Below are 17,317 nucleotides of genomic sequence, written 5' to 3'. Positions count from 1 at the left end.
TCAGTTACCAAACACTTTTTTGGCTTCACCTCTACCTGCCTCACTACATTGCAGTCCTCACTAACAGCAGGGTGCATCTCAAAGACGGTGCTAGGTCCACTCATGGTCAATCAAGCCAAGGGAGATTGACCAGTCTACCTTGGCTTAACGGTCGCCAAGGGAGATTAAAGGATTTCTCAAACATGCATAGAAGAATCAAATCAACACTCCAGGTATGTTTTTGATGAGGTAATAACATTATAACATGATGTGAAGCTCAAAAAAGTCAATTTTACATAATACTTCCCCTTTAAGTCAAGAAGGGTAAGTGACAAAAAATATTGTCTGTCGTCTCATTTTTCTAAGTGCGTATTTTTGTAATAACTTTTCCTTCCACATAAACAGTGTCGCCAACAGCGACGATGAAAGTGAGCTCAGAAAGTTAGAGGCTGAATATATTACTATAAATCTGACTCTAAAAGACAAAAAAACCCTTTTATTTTACACTTTTTTGTGGTCGTTTGATTCATAAATAAAAGAAAAATGTTTTTAATAGTCAGAAAGACTTAACGGAAAAGGAAATTGGTCAAATTCTATATGTCACATTGTTTTTGTACTCCCCTTTAAGAAACAATACAAAAGCTTAAAAAAATAATTAAAATATTTTCATCCAAAAGTTTTTGTTTCACTTGAGGATAACTTCTAAAGTCTTGAGAAAAAGAAAACTTACTCCTCAAAAACGAGTCCTCAAAAAACAAAACACCCCAAGGCGAGTTGGTTTCTGTAGACCAACTTTCATTTCCCTGCTCCTTCATCATGACGCTGCCAACACCGTACTTTCTGGGTTCAGTGTTTTTGTATTTAGGCTCAAAAGAACAAATGTGGTATCGTCTGACCACAGCTCTTTCTCCAGCTGGCTGACCGTTCTCCAACCATCTAGCAGCCACTCCTGCTTTCTCCTAACAGGAACCATTTAGTTTCATGTTTCTGTTGAAGAAAAAAAAGAAAAACTACCTGAGTCCCCAGCTCATCTTCCTAAATCAGGATGTTTCACCAGAATACCGATTATGACCGGTGATTAGCGCATTTCCGCTCTCTCTCCGAATCGGTGCACAGGCTGCCGTTTAAGCTGAGCGAATAACCTCTTTTTATTGCCCTCTTGTCTGAATACGTTAGCTTCTGGAGCTCATAGATGGTGCGTGTGGTTAACTGGCCTGCAGCCCAGCCCTGCCAGGAAGCCATGCTGTGATGAATGGAAATGTGCAGATGCAGCTAATTGCAAGCAGAGGGAAAATGATACGGCTATGAGAGAAGCTTTGTGGGATTTCTTTTTCCCCTTTGGATGCACGTATATCTATAGAAACACTTTAAACAAGTATTTTTAATGAATTTGCGGGGTTTAAGTAAGTCTTAAAGTGGTTAAATAGTCTGTTATGAAGCAAAAACTGACTTTGCCCATTACTTGGACAACATGCAGAGGAGGGGAGACAGAACATTTGTTCTCAGATCAGTTTTTTCCCCCCTCTGCCTCAGGATGAATAAATAATGAGCAGGATTCAGGAAAAACATGATAGCCAAGAGCGCCGCTAAATAACGCTTACCTGTTTACTGTGTCAGCAACATTGAAAAGCACAATGATGAAGTCATTTTTCTCGTTTCCACCCCTGATGCAGTCACAGTTATGCTGCTATGCAGCTAATTGCATAGCAGCAATTAGGGCAGCGCTGCTGAATGGATTATCAAAGATTTCCTCTCGGTTTAGAAAAACCATTGCAGATTAGTCCTCTGTGTGTCTGGTTTATTGGGTTGTTGAAGAAACGTTAAATTTGTCGGACCTTGTTGTCTCCCAACAACACTACCTGGCTCTGCTCTCAGCAGCTTATGAGCATGACTTGGCGGATTTACGGAGTGTTATGCCAGGAAAGAGAGAGCGGCATGGCAGAAGCTGAGGCAGACTTTCATCAGATTAGCCCTAGCTTAGCTTCTGGTCATTCAGCTCAAAGTCAGCAATAGTTTGATGGATAGTTTAACTTGAATCATGCCTTGACTTTATGAATAAATAATACATTAGAGCAAATAGTAGCTCTAACAAATCAGACACACTCTGAGTGTGTAAAAATCTGATGGCCTTTTTTTTTTGGTCCAGATTCTGTTGGAACCGGCTGTTATCCAGGACGTCCTGTCTGCGGGCAGTCACCTTCAGCTACTGGAGCTGCTCAGCCTCTGCTCAAACTACCTCATCCAGGTAGACGTACCTGTACACACACACCCCTGCACACACCACATCTTTCCATGTTAATAGAGATTTTGCGATGACTTTCATTCATGTTTTATCCATTTCTATAGCCTAAACTTGACCCTAATCCTAACCATTAGCAGTACATGCCTAATCGAACTTTGTTCTTTTTTTTTTTTCAAACAATGATGACTAGTTTATCTATGGTTATTTTAGCTGAAATGATAGATAAATGTTTATGTATTTATATTAAATACAAAGCCTGTTAACTGTGACCCTTCCCCCCGCAGCCAAATTCCTCTGGAACTGGGTCTGTGCCTAACCCTAAGTGTAACCTTAACTCAGTTTACACCTTAGTCCTTAACTAGGGATGCACAGTATATTGGCATTGACATTGGTATCATCTGATCTTGTTCATCTAACATATTGACACAGCAATACTAATATAGGATATTGATATTGGTTCAAATTTTCACATCGGTGCATCACTATCCCTCAACCAAAAACAGAACTTCAACTTCAGGAGTCTGAAGGACCAACAGCAGGTCCTCGCAATGTTTTTTTTTTTTTTTTTTTTAATGGGCCTTACAAGGTGGGAAATGCTAAAACACAAACACACCTCATTACAATTTTCCATTCTCTAACCCCAGTGCTGAATCTAGCCTTGCATATTAATAGCTCATGCATAACCACACCCATAACTCCTTAACCTGAGCTCAGTTGACTTTTTTTTGTGCTAAACCTTTAACGTGGATCCCAGAAATGACACCCTTCCTGAAGAGGGCTGGGATTTGGTGTCATGAGGACTACTAATCCTGATTAAATCCTTTTGGTAGCCATGACAAGAACCCATATGTCATGTCTCCTCTGGCCTTGGCTGTAAGCCTTACAGTACGATCAAACCGCTGATTAACTTTCTTCTTATCAGATGGTTTTGCAATTTCTGTACCTTTATGGATGTGTTATTCTGTCATATTGAATAAAGACTATCAAATATTCCCATTTCATATGGCGTTGTCTTGCTATTTAAGTAGTTTTTTGCTCACTAATATGTTTTTTTGGCATTGTTAATTTTTTAGAATTCTTTGTAACTTTTTTCAGAATCAGTGGTTTACACCAATATTACTACACTTTTAAAGACTTTTGGAAGGGGCCAGATGTCGATGTCATGGTTTTGTAAGCTTCTGATTTGTTAATTCACAACATTTGAATCAGTCGACGAATGTATTTTACCTTGACCACACTGCATCCTTGTGTGAGATAAGGGAAAAATCGATCTATAAAGAAGAATACTGTACACCTAAACAGGTCTTGTTCTTTCTTGGGTATAACTTTCAGATGCTTCAAATAATTAGGAATATAAACAGCATGGGAATGTCAGGACGGAACCTGGTTCAGGGTCAGATAACCATGTGGGTGTGTTTGATGACAAAAGCAAAACATCTTGTGGAGATGTTGTTTGGCGACGTTAAAAGCCAGTTTACTGACCTTTGAATTTGCAGCCAGCCACTTCTACAGTTAAAAACAAAGGTTCAGGTTGCGTCAGATCAAATGGTAGTTTATAGAGGATTTTACAACATATTGTAATGCATGTTGTAAAATATGTCTTCTCTGCATAAATGAACAGAATATTATTTCATCTTGACTGTTGTGCTGAAATTCCCAAAAACAATCCAAAAATGTTTAGTGAGTTGGTGTTTTGGGGTTAATTTGTTTGTTTATGTTTATGTTTTGGTTATGACAAGATATCAATCATGGCTCTAACGTGCCATCTGGTGGTTGTAAACCGTCATGACAGCAAAAGCTTGTTTGACTTGCTAACGGAGTGACTCTTTTGCTTTAACTAAATGCTTGGTTCAGTATAAGCAATTGCCCATAAACCTTTAAATTGTAGATATTAAAAATATTGCTGAGGAGACTGATTTATCTGAACTTATTCCACATTTACTACAGCCTGCCTAGATATTATTTTTTGTAAAGTAGTGCAACAATTCTTTGTTTTATGGCAGTTTTTGCTAACATAAAGATCTTCTGCAGGTGCTACAGCCACTCTCAAATTATGTTCAGTAGTTTTTAATAGTATTGGTTTATACTAAAAGTAAACAAATTGGTTAATTAAAATAAAAAAATCTGAGATGTGACATCTTTTTGTATCGCCTCAGTGTCTTGTGACATTGCTCTAATCACCGATTCATCTTTTTTCAAGTCAAACTAAGGCTGAATTGGTAGAATAGACGGTAATTTGCATTTATTATATTAAAATGTCCAGTTCAGCCAAACCTAAACCAGCAATTAACACCTAAATGGAGAAAAATAAAAGTTTCAATGGGTTCAGAAAAACCTTTCTCAGTCTGTGGATGGTTGGATGTAATTGAGATTAAGCAATTAAACCTTGGCAAGATGATGATGTTGGCAGATTAACAAATGAAACAGGAAAACGACTAACTGAGGAAAGAAAGTATATTTCCACAGTCACCTATGATGTGAAGTGCATGTTAAGTAAAGGAACAGGGCAGATGGCCTGTCCTACGATAGGTTAACTCTAATTTTAATTACATACTCTAATTTGATCTACTTTCCTGGTTGGATCAATCCAAAAAGATTTGTTGACGAAGTTGTTTTCCTGGAGAATAATCACTGCTGTTCCAAATCAGAAACAAAGCGTTCCTCTTTTGGCCAGCAGGAGGCTCCCAAGAGCGCTTCGCTTCTCACAGAATATACCCAGCTCTCAAAACTTCAAATTTGTTGTTGCGTTTATTAATAAAAGTGTTACTTCATGGTTAATAAATACCACATGTACAATTCTTGCAAATTTAAAATATGAATTTATTTAGGACTTTAAACAACTGACAAGTCTAAATATTATGATGTATACAGAATTTTTTTAAAATGAGTTTTAGATGCAAAACTCATGAACATGAATTTTCTGGAGACTTCTGTAAAATGGACAGTCTTCACTTTGCATATACTTTGCAACCTTCAGAATACCGCGCCATGGTCAGTTTGTATGTATGTTTTGTTTACTTTGCAGTAAAACAAAGCTTCTACGAATGTTTAAATCGTTTTTTAAATAAAGCTTTTCACAATCTATCATAAAAGCTATCCACGTCACACTGTGTGTTTGAAAACAGACCCATGTTTGATGTAAATGGATTTTCATTTACACCCAGAAGGTGGCAGTGTTGCCTCATTTTCTCTTACCCACTCCCCCCCCCCCAGCTGCCTTCATCTGAAATGTTGTCGTGCCATTACAATGAACACAATGCGTACAGTATTTTTAAGCCATGCATCCTTTAGCCTCTCCCTGATCCTCCTGCAGGAGCTGAACGGCGTGAACTACCTGGAGCTGTACCGCGTGGCCGACCTCTTCCATCTACCCGCCCTGGAGGAGGCCGTGGTGGGCTTCCTGGTGGAGCATCTGTCTGAGCTGAGGCAGAACCGACAGGATGAGGCCCTGCAGCTGCCCTACCGCCTCCTCAGGGAGGTGCTGAAAAGTGACCGCCTCACCTCCCTGAGCGAGGAGGAGATATGGAAGGTAGTGTCTGAGTAAGGGTAGACAGCCGTTTCACACTCACGTTACTGCCTGAATTATATATCACAAATACAGCAGTGTCCTGAAAGATTTTATGAATTCCAAGGGGTATGCGACCTTTACGACCTACAGAGCCATTTTGCTCTCAGGACAGCCAAATAAAACCTGTATAGAGCCACGTGACTTTTGTAAATATAGGATAACTTCTTAGCCAAATCTCTTCTTCAGGAAAATTCTTGTCATTTTTAAATAATGTATTTGTATTTTCAGGCTTTAAAATAAGGATATACATAAAAAAGGATAAATAGGTCCACCCAGGGTTTTTTTTACAGCTGAATGGTTGATGTGGAGATGAAAGGATTTCTCAAACATGCATGAAAGAATCAAATCATCACTCCAGGTAGTGCAAGTCTCACGCACTTGTTTTGGTTGTATTTACCCAGAATGCCCCGCGCAATAGTCCTCTTCTTGCTTTTGAAGCAGTACCTGGTCTGTTTGGGGTTCACATATACATTTGAACTGTGCAAGAGTTTACGTCAACCAGATCGAGGTCTAGATTTTTAGGTGGACCAGAGTAGGGCTGTTGTAAACGAATATTTTAGTAATCGAGTAATCTATCGATTATTCTTACGATTAATCGAGTAATCGGATAAAAAAAATTATAAAATAAACTATTGGCAAATCTGCAATAACACCAGTTAGTCCAGATCAGTCCAATATCTCCTTTCTGAGCATCCCTAACAGTTAAATGTTTGTAGTTTAGAAAGTTTACTTGTAACAGTAGTTTGCTTTAACCTGAAGAAAAGTTATACTAAGATATTAAATTATATTCAAATAATAAAGTGGCAGGCTCACAAATATGCTTATAAAAATGTCTATACTCCAGCTTTTAGTTTATGTATTTATCTTCAGTGAGTAATACACATACACGTAAAAGAACTAAGTAAACAACTCATTTAACTCTAACATTTTATTGATAATAACGCAATTCTGAGGATGCTTTAATTAAAAGCATTATTTTTAACCATCACAGAAAAATCTAAATGCAGTGAAATGTTTTTTTATGTATTGGAAAACAGAATGTAATCTATATGTTAGGAAAAAAATAAACTTACTCAAAATGTAAAGGTTTGAGTTTGTACAGAGTTCTGCAGCCTTAACTAGTCATGATAAAATGCAAAAATGTTGCTATTTTTATTAAAACGATGCTATTATTTATTCTTGATTGCTTAGGTATAAACAAATATAGAATTACTACAAAAATATTAATCAAAAATTTCTAATTCATACATAACAGTAGCGAGAAGAAAAGACTGTAACTTTTCAGGATGGAAAGACACCAATAAATAAATGCTTTTCGGCTTATGCCTGTAATCTGTTGCTGCGTATTTTTATTAACAAACTTACATTAAGTCCTGCATAATTTCTCTCAGTTCCACCCTCACATACAATTTACACTACACCCGGTTAAGTAACCGCTATGTTTAGATGTAACGTTAGCAAAATAATGTGCCTCAATTTACATCTATAACATGGCAGATTATCACACAACGTAGTTAGCAAAGAGAACATAAACGTTACCTGTTGGCAACCGTGTATGAGTTGGATGCATGTAGCGGGTGTTTTCTCTTCAGATGCTGCAACATTGATGTCGTGCTGTTGTGGTACGCCAATTCTGCTTTGCAGTGGATGCATTGCGCTGTGTTGTCCTTTCTGTTTAGCCTAAAATGTTCCCAAACTTTTGACATTTTTTGTCGCTTTCGGGGTTCTCCTTCTGAGCATTCTCCGGTTCCCTCCATAGCTACAAACTTAGCACATGTGCTCCAGGCGCTAACGGAAGTGGTAGCGTTGTGCAACACAAAAACCCTCCGGCTAGACCAGTGTGCTGCGTATTTAACAGCATTGCTTATTACAATACAATAAATTTAGCGAAGCTTCGAGGCAGATAAATTTCCTCGAGGATTTTTTGTAATCGAGTTACTCGAGTTACTCGATGAATCGTTTCAGCCCTAGACCAGAGTTTGCTTTTTTTGGTCCGCATCAGAGTTTGATTGCTCATTCATGCCTCCCCAAATGATCCGGATGTTCTAGACAAACGAACTAGAGTTCAATTAAAGCGTATTAAACAGGGCTGGTGTGAGCGCATCTTAATTACCACTAGAGGTCATCTTGTTGGTAAATAGAGTCCACATGTGTAATTCAATTTAAGCTTTAATCCAAGTGTTCCATGAAGGCATCTGAGGTTTGTCAGAAACAAATAAAGAGAAACAGCAACCCAAACATCCCAGTAACACAGCAGACAGGTCAGGGGTTGGGTTCCAGAACAGCGGCCACAAACTTTTTCAATTCAAACTAGAAAACATCTTTTGTTTGGAGTTACAACGAAACAAACGGAATGCTTTTTTGATTGCTGAGGTAGTTAAGTTTATATTTATTTCAATTTTCATATTTTAGAACATTGTGAACAATCTGACATTTACAGTGGAAAAAATAATAATTTTGTGACGCAAGTTTGTTTGGAGCTATAATACAAGTCATGAAATGACTTCTAAAAGCCTTGCAGCCTTGGTGACCTTCTGCTGTAGATGATCTATGAAGATGTCGCATGAAAACATACAGAAGGACTACTAAAAGGATCTGCAGATTCACAGCTCAGGTAATTAAAATCTGTCAACCTGACAACTATTTCTTGTGCATTAAATATGTTTCTTTGTCAGAAATCTGTTGTTGGAAGAAATGCATATAAAATCCAGTTTAAGGTTTGTCATATTCCAAGTGGAGGACAGAGCAAACATGTGGAAGAAAGTGCTCAGAACAGACGAGACCGAAACTAAAACTTTGGTTTCCATTCAAAACGCTGTGTTTGGCAGAAAGCTAATATTGCACGTTCCCAATGTGAAAACTGGTGGTGGTAGCATCGTGTTGTCTTCATCAGCTGTTAGAAGACCATGACCTGCTACTATTTTGGTACCTTGTGTTGGTCCACCCCAAGGGTCTGCAACCTGCGGCAGTGGAGCCGCAAGTGGCTTTTTCAACCATAATACTGCCTTAAGGAGGCAGTATTCCCTAATGTTCCCTAATCAAAAACATACCAGGAGAAATGGCTCCTGCTGGGGGAAAGACAAAAGAGAAATCCTATAACCGCTAAAACCTGACACCACTACATTTTTGTTTACGTTTCGCGAAGAAGAAAGTTGCATTCAGCGTGTCTCTCCCTTCAGTGGTTCTTAGTGCAGCGCCACCACAGGCGAGGGCGAAAACAGGTTTTTCAAAGAGCTTGGTTCACGTGACTCAGTGCAGTACAAAAGCGAATATGTAACAAATGTTGCAGTTTTGTTTCTCCGTGAGTCTACCGGACTATCAGCTGTGAAAACACTAAATTTTATGCAGGGGTGTAAGACTAACGAGGGTTAAATTCTAAAGCATGTCACTCTTTTCTGATTTTTAGTTGGATAACATTTTGCATAAAATACATTGAAGCTTCTGGCTGCAATGTGAGGAAAAATGCAGAAAAGTCACAGAATACTTTTGCAAGGCAGGAAGGCAGAGGATTAAAAATAATCAGAGAGACTTGGCTGAACCCTGCCTTTCTCTGCTGAAGCATTGATATTGATGAGGGCATGCCGTAGTGAGCGGCGTGTCTGAATTTGCGTGCATAGGTGCAGGCAGACTGTCAGTCCGCATAAACACGCGTGTGTGCGTGATGAACTGGATTGTGGAGTAAGATGGCGGTGCAGGATGGGGACTTGCCATTTTGACTGTTCATTTGCACCAATCAGCCCCCACACCACCTCCTCCTGCCCCACCTTCGTTCTTTCTCTCCCTCTCTTCTCTGATTAGGCCCACCGCGGCTCCATCAGGGCCCCCAATCCCCCAGCTGTCACTCGGCCGCCCGTCTGATTGAAAACAATCAGGCCTCTGATGGCACAATTACCCTGACCCTTTAGCCAGCCGCCGCTGCCATAATCAGCCTCTGATTAGGCTGCTTTGGGCCTCCTTCACTTCGCTCAGAAGGTTAATTTGGGCATCAGACGGGAGGAGAACTGCAAGCGCCGTCCGAAAGAGTGGGTGCCCGAGACGGTGAGGTTGGAAGGGTCCAGTACCGGACCGGTAACACCTCAGCCGTCAATCATCGTCACTCAGAGTTTTCTCTTACGCCGTGGAAATCGCATTTTCTCCACCTTTTGTATTTTTCCCCCTCTGTCTCTCTTATTTTGCCATCCTTTGCTCTGTTTCAGTAGCGTCCCCCTCCTCATCTTTCACACCCTACACACACACACGCCCACTCTTTCTGTCTCTCTTTTGCACTTTCTCTTTCTGTGCAGAGAGACGAAGGAGGGAGTTGATTTATTCTGTGCCCTGAGGAAGTTGTGTGATGCAGCGTGACCTTCACAGTCAGCTGCTGCGGTGCGCTCACGCTCGCACACTGTCACTTCACGGAGATGAGGAGGAGAGAGGCGGAGTGAGTGTGCGTGTGTTGGGGGTAGGGGCGGGGAGGGTGACAACCGGGGAAAAGAAGGAAGAGAGATGCAGGAGAGTGACAGAGATGCCACAAAACGACAGACAGAGGCCCTTACTGTCGCATATTCGCACCTTTAAAGTAAATTGAGGCGTTTCTGTTTAATCATCAGACATCAGATCTCGTGTCAGAACTCCAGATGTGTAATTATTGGGTCTTTTCCAGATTTATCCGTGGTCATTTTTATTTCCCGTACCCGTTTCTCCCCCTCTCACCCCTCCAAAATAAAACATCGCTGCCTTTTTTTCCGCTCTAATAAGTTCCCAGGTTCCGCACGGGTGGTGCTAAGGCCCACTTTGTTTTGCTAATAATGGTATCAGTAATCTCCAGTCGGCTCGGCCCACACTCACAGCTAAAGAACCTTCCACCACTCGGCAGGTTCAATTAAAGCCCTTCCCGCCTGCTTCCCAGTTCACCTGCGTTAAACAAAGCCGGGCCGCCCGTGGATATTTACAGTCTGTATATTGAATGCTGCTGATTAATAAATGCTTGTGTGTTGGCAGCTATGGCTGCAGCGCCGGCTCGCCGCAGTCCATCAGCTTCTTGAAGAAAACAAAGCAAAAAAAAAAAAAAAGGATCTGATTAACAGCCCTTGAGACATTTCTTTTTCCCTTGCTTCTTGCTTGGTTTCCTTTACTTCCTTTTCATAATTCTGTCCTCCTTCAGTAACCGCTCGTCTTTCCTTCTCTTTCCTTTTTAATGAAGAAAACAGGGAAGTCCAGAAAGCTATTGCTTGAAATCTTAAAATAAGCAATGAATAAGTACATTTTTCCTTACAACTGGACCAGATTGAACATGTTTTAATTAAAAGTGCATACAAGAAGCCTTTTCAAGGTCCTAGCCTTTTTGGCGCCCTTGGCGAACCACCTTACCGGCAACTAGCTCCTCCACAAAGTTGTAGACCGAGTGGGGGGTGGAGGGATATTCTGTTGAGTATTCATTAGCCAAACAACGAATGATGTATACAGCATCACAATCCAATACTTTGGTTAATGTTTAGTTGCAGAATTCAAAAAGGTCGAAGTATGAAAAAAACTAAATCTACGACAACTTATAAAAACTAAACGGAAACTAAGCAAAATTTAACTAGGAACTAATGAAAACTTTCAAACAGACTCTAAAAACTAATTAAAGCTAGACAAAAAGTCAATGAAATAAAACTGTAATGAAAAATCTAAAACTATTATAACCCTGGTTTGAAACTTTAATTTAAATGCAGCCCTTTACCTTAATTCTGCGATTTCCCTGAGGCTGCCAACGTTTCCAGGTCCAGCATCTTCTTGGCATGAATTCTGATCCAGTTCTTCTCCCTCTCTGTTCCAGTTGCTCGTTCTCTGGCTGGAACACGACTACCGCTACCAGTACGCCGAGGATCTCCTGCAGCACGTCCGCTACGGCCTGATGGACATCCCCGCCCTGCACCACCTCGCCAACAGCCACCCCCTGGTTCAGTCCTGCCCCACTGCTGCCGCCCTGGTGGACGAAGCCCTGGACTACCACCACGCCACCTTCGCTCAGCCCCTCCGCCAGTCGTCCAGCACCAGGCCTCGATTCCAGTCGCTCACCCTTTACATAGCAGGGGGCAGAAAGCGGGAGGTGAGCAGAGTCAGGGAGCTGCGCTACTTCCACCCGTCGGCGCAGGAGAACGTGCGGATGGGAGGGGGGTCCAACTGGAGCGAGCTGGCGCCCATGCCCACCGGGCGCAGCCATCACTGCATCGCCGTGATGGGGGACTTCCTGTTCGTGGTGGGTGGCGAGGTGGAGCACGCCACGGGCAGGACATGTGCCGTGAGGACTGCGTGTAGGTACGACCCCAGGGGCAACCGGTGGATTGAGATTGCCCCGATGAAGGCGTGCAGGGAACACTTTGTCCTGGGAGCTCTGGGTCAGTACCTGTATGCCGTGGGCGGCAGGAACGAGCTGAGGCAGGTGCTACCCTCGGTGGAACGCTACTGTCCAAAGAGGAACAAATGGATGTTCGTCCAGCCCTTCGACCGCTCACTGTCCTGCCATGCCGGGTGTGTGGCTGATGATCTTCTCTGGGTCTCAGGTACACAGCGATAGGGAAAGGAAGAAATACAGTACTCTCTAATATGAACAACCGTTACCTCAGGTGCAAATATACAGTTATCCGGAAATATTTTCACTCTCTTTAAAGGGGCAGTATTATGTAAAATCTACTTTGTTGAGCTTCACCTTATGTCATAATATTGTCAAAACCATACTTGGAGTGTTGCCTTGATTCTTTCATTCATGTTTGAGAAATTTTTTTAATCTCTCGTGACAATTGAGCTGTGCAAAACAACTAGCAGGGCCTAGCGCCGCCTCCGAGGACACAGGTCCTCCTCGCAGCTAGTTTCCAAGCTTCCAAGTTTCTGCCTCACAGATCAACCCTCTCCTCCGTGACTCACCCACTCAGCTCCTTCAGACTAGGCAGCAGCAAGTAGCAAACATCTGATGGAACTGCACATCTGCTGAGCTCATTGTAGGAGCTACTTCTCAGTACAACACTGATAAAAATGTTAAAGGGTTAATAAAGGAGTGATGTTGTGATGACTTCCTGAAGGTGGAGTTACAGAAAGAGAACAAGTTTTTAAAGAGACAGAGGCCCAATTTCAAGGCGTTAAATCATGAAGTCAAATTTCTTTTGAGTCATATTTCATATTTAGTATTTTTATAACAACTGAAGGTAACACAGTTAAGTGATTGCACTGTAAAATGGCACTATGTACCTGGAAAATACATAATACTGTCCCTTTAAACCTTTTGACATTTTTCTACCTTACAACCACACACGTCACTTTACCTTACTGCGATTTTATACAATTGTGCAACACAAAAGAAGCTATATTGGAGAATTTGAAGGATAATGATATGTGGTTTTCATAAATAATTTACTAATATTTAAGTCTTGTCGAGTTTATTTTTTGTGTAGTACATTTCAACATCAAGGCATTTCAACCTGAATGAACTTGCTAAGATGAATGACAACATGGTGCGTATGAAACCTTGCAACCAATTTGGACCCAAAAGCCCAAAAATCCAAAATCACAAAGGCGTCCATAAAAATTTCAATTCAAATTATTTGCGTTGCTCTAACAAGTATAATCCAAAGAAAACTCAATTGGGTTGTCTCGTAGAGTACGAAGGCTTTTTGCAAAGCTCTGTAACTCTTCATGATCACACGCAGACACACTTTGGACTTTCAGACTTCTGCAAGCGTATTTCTGCTATTATTTGTTACACGTAAAAATAAAGTTCAACATGTTGCACTTTTGCATTGCAGGCGGAGTTACAAACACAGCGCAGTACCAGAATCGGCTCATGGTATACGACCCAGAGCAGGTAAGTATCAGACAGCTAAATCAGGCACTTAGAAATATTTAACTAAACAGATGGAATCTAGAACATCACTTAATTTCCCTTTTGGATCAATACGGTTTTTTTTAATAGTTCACATATTTTTGCTTTGCTGTTCTGTAAAACTGATGTGAACTGTACTGTACCTGCTACAAGTCAGTGGCAATCTGGAGAAATGGGATGCACCTTCATTTCTACTGCATAAAAATATGTGACTTGTGTTTTGTTAACAGTTATCAATCCTGTAGCAGACATTGCTCTGACATTAGTTCACTACAGGAAGAAAAAAAAATGCAATGTTCAATAATGTATTTACCAGTATACTAAAAGCAGAATATACAGTATTAGTTGGTATATGTAGGTGTTCCAAAAAATATAATTAAGTACTTGGAGTATTTTGATGCCTATTTTGACTTCAGTACATCATAACTGCATTTTATTAGTACAATAATGCTTCATGGGGTTAACATAGAATACATAAAGCTATAAATTATAATGTTATGTCTTATCAATGATGATATATTTTAAACTAGTTCTTTCTTATAATAAAAATACATGACCATGCATTAAATTATACTTTATACTAGCTGGTAAAATATTAAGACACAAAAATCTTAGCAATTAGAAAGTATACATACAGTATATTATCAATATTTAACTAAATCAAACCCACAGAACATCCTTACCCTGCCGTTCCCTCACTCAGCTCCTCCAGACTAGCAGCAGCAGCAATTAGCAAACACTGAGCATCTGCAGAACTCCTAAGAACAGTGACATGTTGTGATGACGTGGTGAAGGGGGCGTGTCGGAACAGATAGGAAGTTCTTAAAGAGACTGAGGCCCAATTTCAAGGCGTCAGATACAGACTATGATGCAAAGTCAGACTGCTTTGAAGTTACTGATATATACAGCACTCTCTTACCTGAAGGTAACATAGTTACTTGACTGTGCTATAAAAAGAGACTATGGATATATGTAAGATTCAGACACTCAAATTGAAATTTCCTACAAGGTCAATGTGGCGAAGACTGAGTATAACTCAACGTGATCCAGCTGTGAATAGATCTACTGCTTCCATCATCAAACCTGACTGTTTGTCTGATGGGTTAGTATTTATAGACCTAAACAAAAACCCCACAAAATGTATCCAACTCCTATTCTCTTGTCCACTTTTCAAAACTAACTCAAACAGCTCAACACGTTAGGTTGTAAAGAGCAGCGTTTCTGTTTGTGCAGCTTTGAAGAGGATTGTGTGCGTGCGTGCGTGTGTGTGTAGCACAGAGGCATGCGGTGTGTATGCACGAAAAGGTGCACATCCATATGGGTCTGTGTTTCCACTTCCAAGCGAGGGAATGAAGAAGCGAGAGGTAGAAAAAGGGAGAGAGTCTCATTTGTATTCACCACAAATCTACATTCACCTGCCAGAGCAACAGCAACCCCCCACCCACTCTACCCTCAACAGATGGCCACCCGTCAGCTCCCAGCAGACACACACACACACACACACACACACCCCTTCTCTCCCTCAATCAAGTACGCACACACACACACTCGCTGGCACAAAATAAGCTTCCCCACACTTAGTGAGATGAGCAGGGATCCTGGGTGTAAAATGGAGTGGATGAAACATATGATTAGAAATAGGGAGGGAAGTCATTAGTACAAAGCAGAGCTCCAGTGTCACGTTATTTATCTAGCACTGAGCATACATCAATTACCCATGCATGGATATGCTTAAATATTAATCTCCTCATTCGTCCTCGTTCCCTCTCCCACCTTTCTCCCTCTGTTCGCCGCCCGTCAGGATCAGTGGCTGGCCCGCAGTCCCATGCTGCAGCGGCGCGTGTACCACGTCATGGCGGCCGTGAGGAGGCAGCTCTACGTGCTCGGCGGCAACGACCTGGATTACAACAACGACCGCATCCTGGTGCGTCACATCGACTCCTACAGCATGGACCTGGACCAGTGGACCCGCTGCTCCTTCAGCCTCCTCACAGGTGGGCGAGGGCGCCGTCCCCGGAGGCCGTGCCCACGTAGCGATAATTACTGAGCGGACAGTAGACAGGCTATCGAACCGCACGAGTGGCGGTTGTTTGTGTGCAAACAGAAACGGTTTGAAGCGCCGGAGAACGTCACGTCAACGTCGCGGCTTCCTCAACCTGAGTCCAGTTGGACCATTGTAGGTCAGGAGAAATTGTTAGGTAATGAAGAATCAAAGCAGTTATTGGTGTCTACTTGTGTCCTTTCGATGAATAAGTTAAAGTTTTGGTTAAAAATACCAGAAACAATAACACGTAACTTTTCCCCTGGGTTCTCCCAGTTGCACTACAAAGAGGGGGACCAGATGTGGCCATGCCCCCCCTGTTGGAAAATGTTGGCTACCTCATTTAATGAATAAAAGCATAATTTCAAATCAAGTTTTTATAATGACTTTTCTTTAATATTAAAATGACTAGTGATCTGAAACAATTAAGTGTAACAATAAGCAAAGACATAAAATTAGTAAGGAGGGAAACGCATTTTTTTCCTGGTTTGTTTCATTATCTACAACAAAATATTAGGGCCATACTAAGAAAAAATAATAGATAAAATTATGAGAATAGTCATGATATTGCAAGAATAGTCATATTATCACAAGAAGAAATTGTACGAGAAATAAATCATAATATTACAAGAAGTCGTATGAGAATGACGTCGAAATAATATGAGAACCAAGTCACAATATTTTGAGAATGAAGTCATAATGTTACGAGAATAAGGTCACATTTCCAGAATAATGTTGTATGAGAACGTCAAAACAATCCAAGAAAAAAAACTATACTAATATTAGCATGCCATTGTAATATGACTTTATTCTTGTAATTTAATTATTATTTTTTAAATTTTCTTAGCATGGCCCTAATACTCCACTGCAATAATCTGTTCCTTCTAACCTCTCTCTCTCAAGAAATAAAAAATAATGACTAAAAATTCAGGTCACAGGAAATAGAACCAAATCTCAGTCCGAGTTAAACTTTCCTCTTTTTGCTCTCAGGGAAAAATGCAGCAATCTTGAGAACCTTCATGTCTGTCGTCCTCAGGTCAAAACGAGTCTGGAGTGGCCGTCCATGACGACAGGATTTATGTGGTAGGAGGGTACTCCATTTGGACCAACGAGCCTTTGGCGTGCATCCAGGTGAGAGCTGTGACTGTTGTACGTGACTTCAGCCGCAGTGTTTACTTTTAGAAACATGTGGCTCATTAAACGCACTTTCTGACTGATTGTCTACATACTGTATTCAATAACTGGCTGCAACACAGAGAGAGGTTATTTTTTTTATCTGGGTCTAAATTTAAGATGTGCATTTTTAAGCCGTCCTAACAGCAGTTACAGTGCTGGTGTGAAGAGCTGCTCTCTACTTTTATATCTTGCAGGACTTGCTACTAATCCAAATAAACTCCATCAATAATCTGGGCTAAACTGTCGACCGCTGTGAGTCGGAAGCTGAAATGTCTGCAAAGAAACTAGGACAGAGCAAATACAAAAATTAAGTAAATTACTATATGATAAAACACTATTTCATTTTAAAAAAACACAAAACTTCATATAACATTTATCTTTTTATGGAAATATTTACCTGTTTGAATTGAAAGCCTCACTGACTGAACAGGACTGGGATAATTCTGACATAAAACCATTTACATTCATTTA

At 40.8% G+C, this 17,317-nt stretch overlaps 1 protein-coding gene across 1 annotated transcript in view; it reads left to right on the top strand.

Annotated features, from left to right (window-relative positions):
- klhl32 (kelch like family member 32) overlaps nt 1–17,317 on the top strand; it is a 36,197-nt gene that overhangs the window by 17,502 nt on the left and 1,378 nt on the right. The window contains exons 5-10 of the mRNA XM_023330999.1: nt 2,126–2,224; nt 5,535–5,750; nt 11,590–12,316; nt 13,553–13,611; nt 15,431–15,623; nt 16,707–16,801. Coding sequence (XP_023186767.1) covers nt 2,126–2,224; nt 5,535–5,750; nt 11,590–12,316; nt 13,553–13,611; nt 15,431–15,623; nt 16,707–16,801 — 1,389 coding nt within the window. The remainder of the gene's footprint in view (nt 1–2,125; nt 2,225–5,534; nt 5,751–11,589; nt 12,317–13,552; nt 13,612–15,430; nt 15,624–16,706; nt 16,802–17,317) is intronic.

The sequence above is a fragment of the Xiphophorus maculatus genome, chromosome 3, assembly GCF_002775205.1.
Source record: "Xiphophorus maculatus strain JP 163 A chromosome 3, X_maculatus-5.0-male, whole genome shotgun sequence".
Classification (NCBI taxonomy): Eukaryota; Metazoa; Chordata; class Actinopteri; order Cyprinodontiformes; family Poeciliidae; genus Xiphophorus; species Xiphophorus maculatus.
The sequence above is the reverse complement of the archived record's forward strand: the minus strand, read 5'-3'. Positions and strand labels throughout refer to the sequence as shown.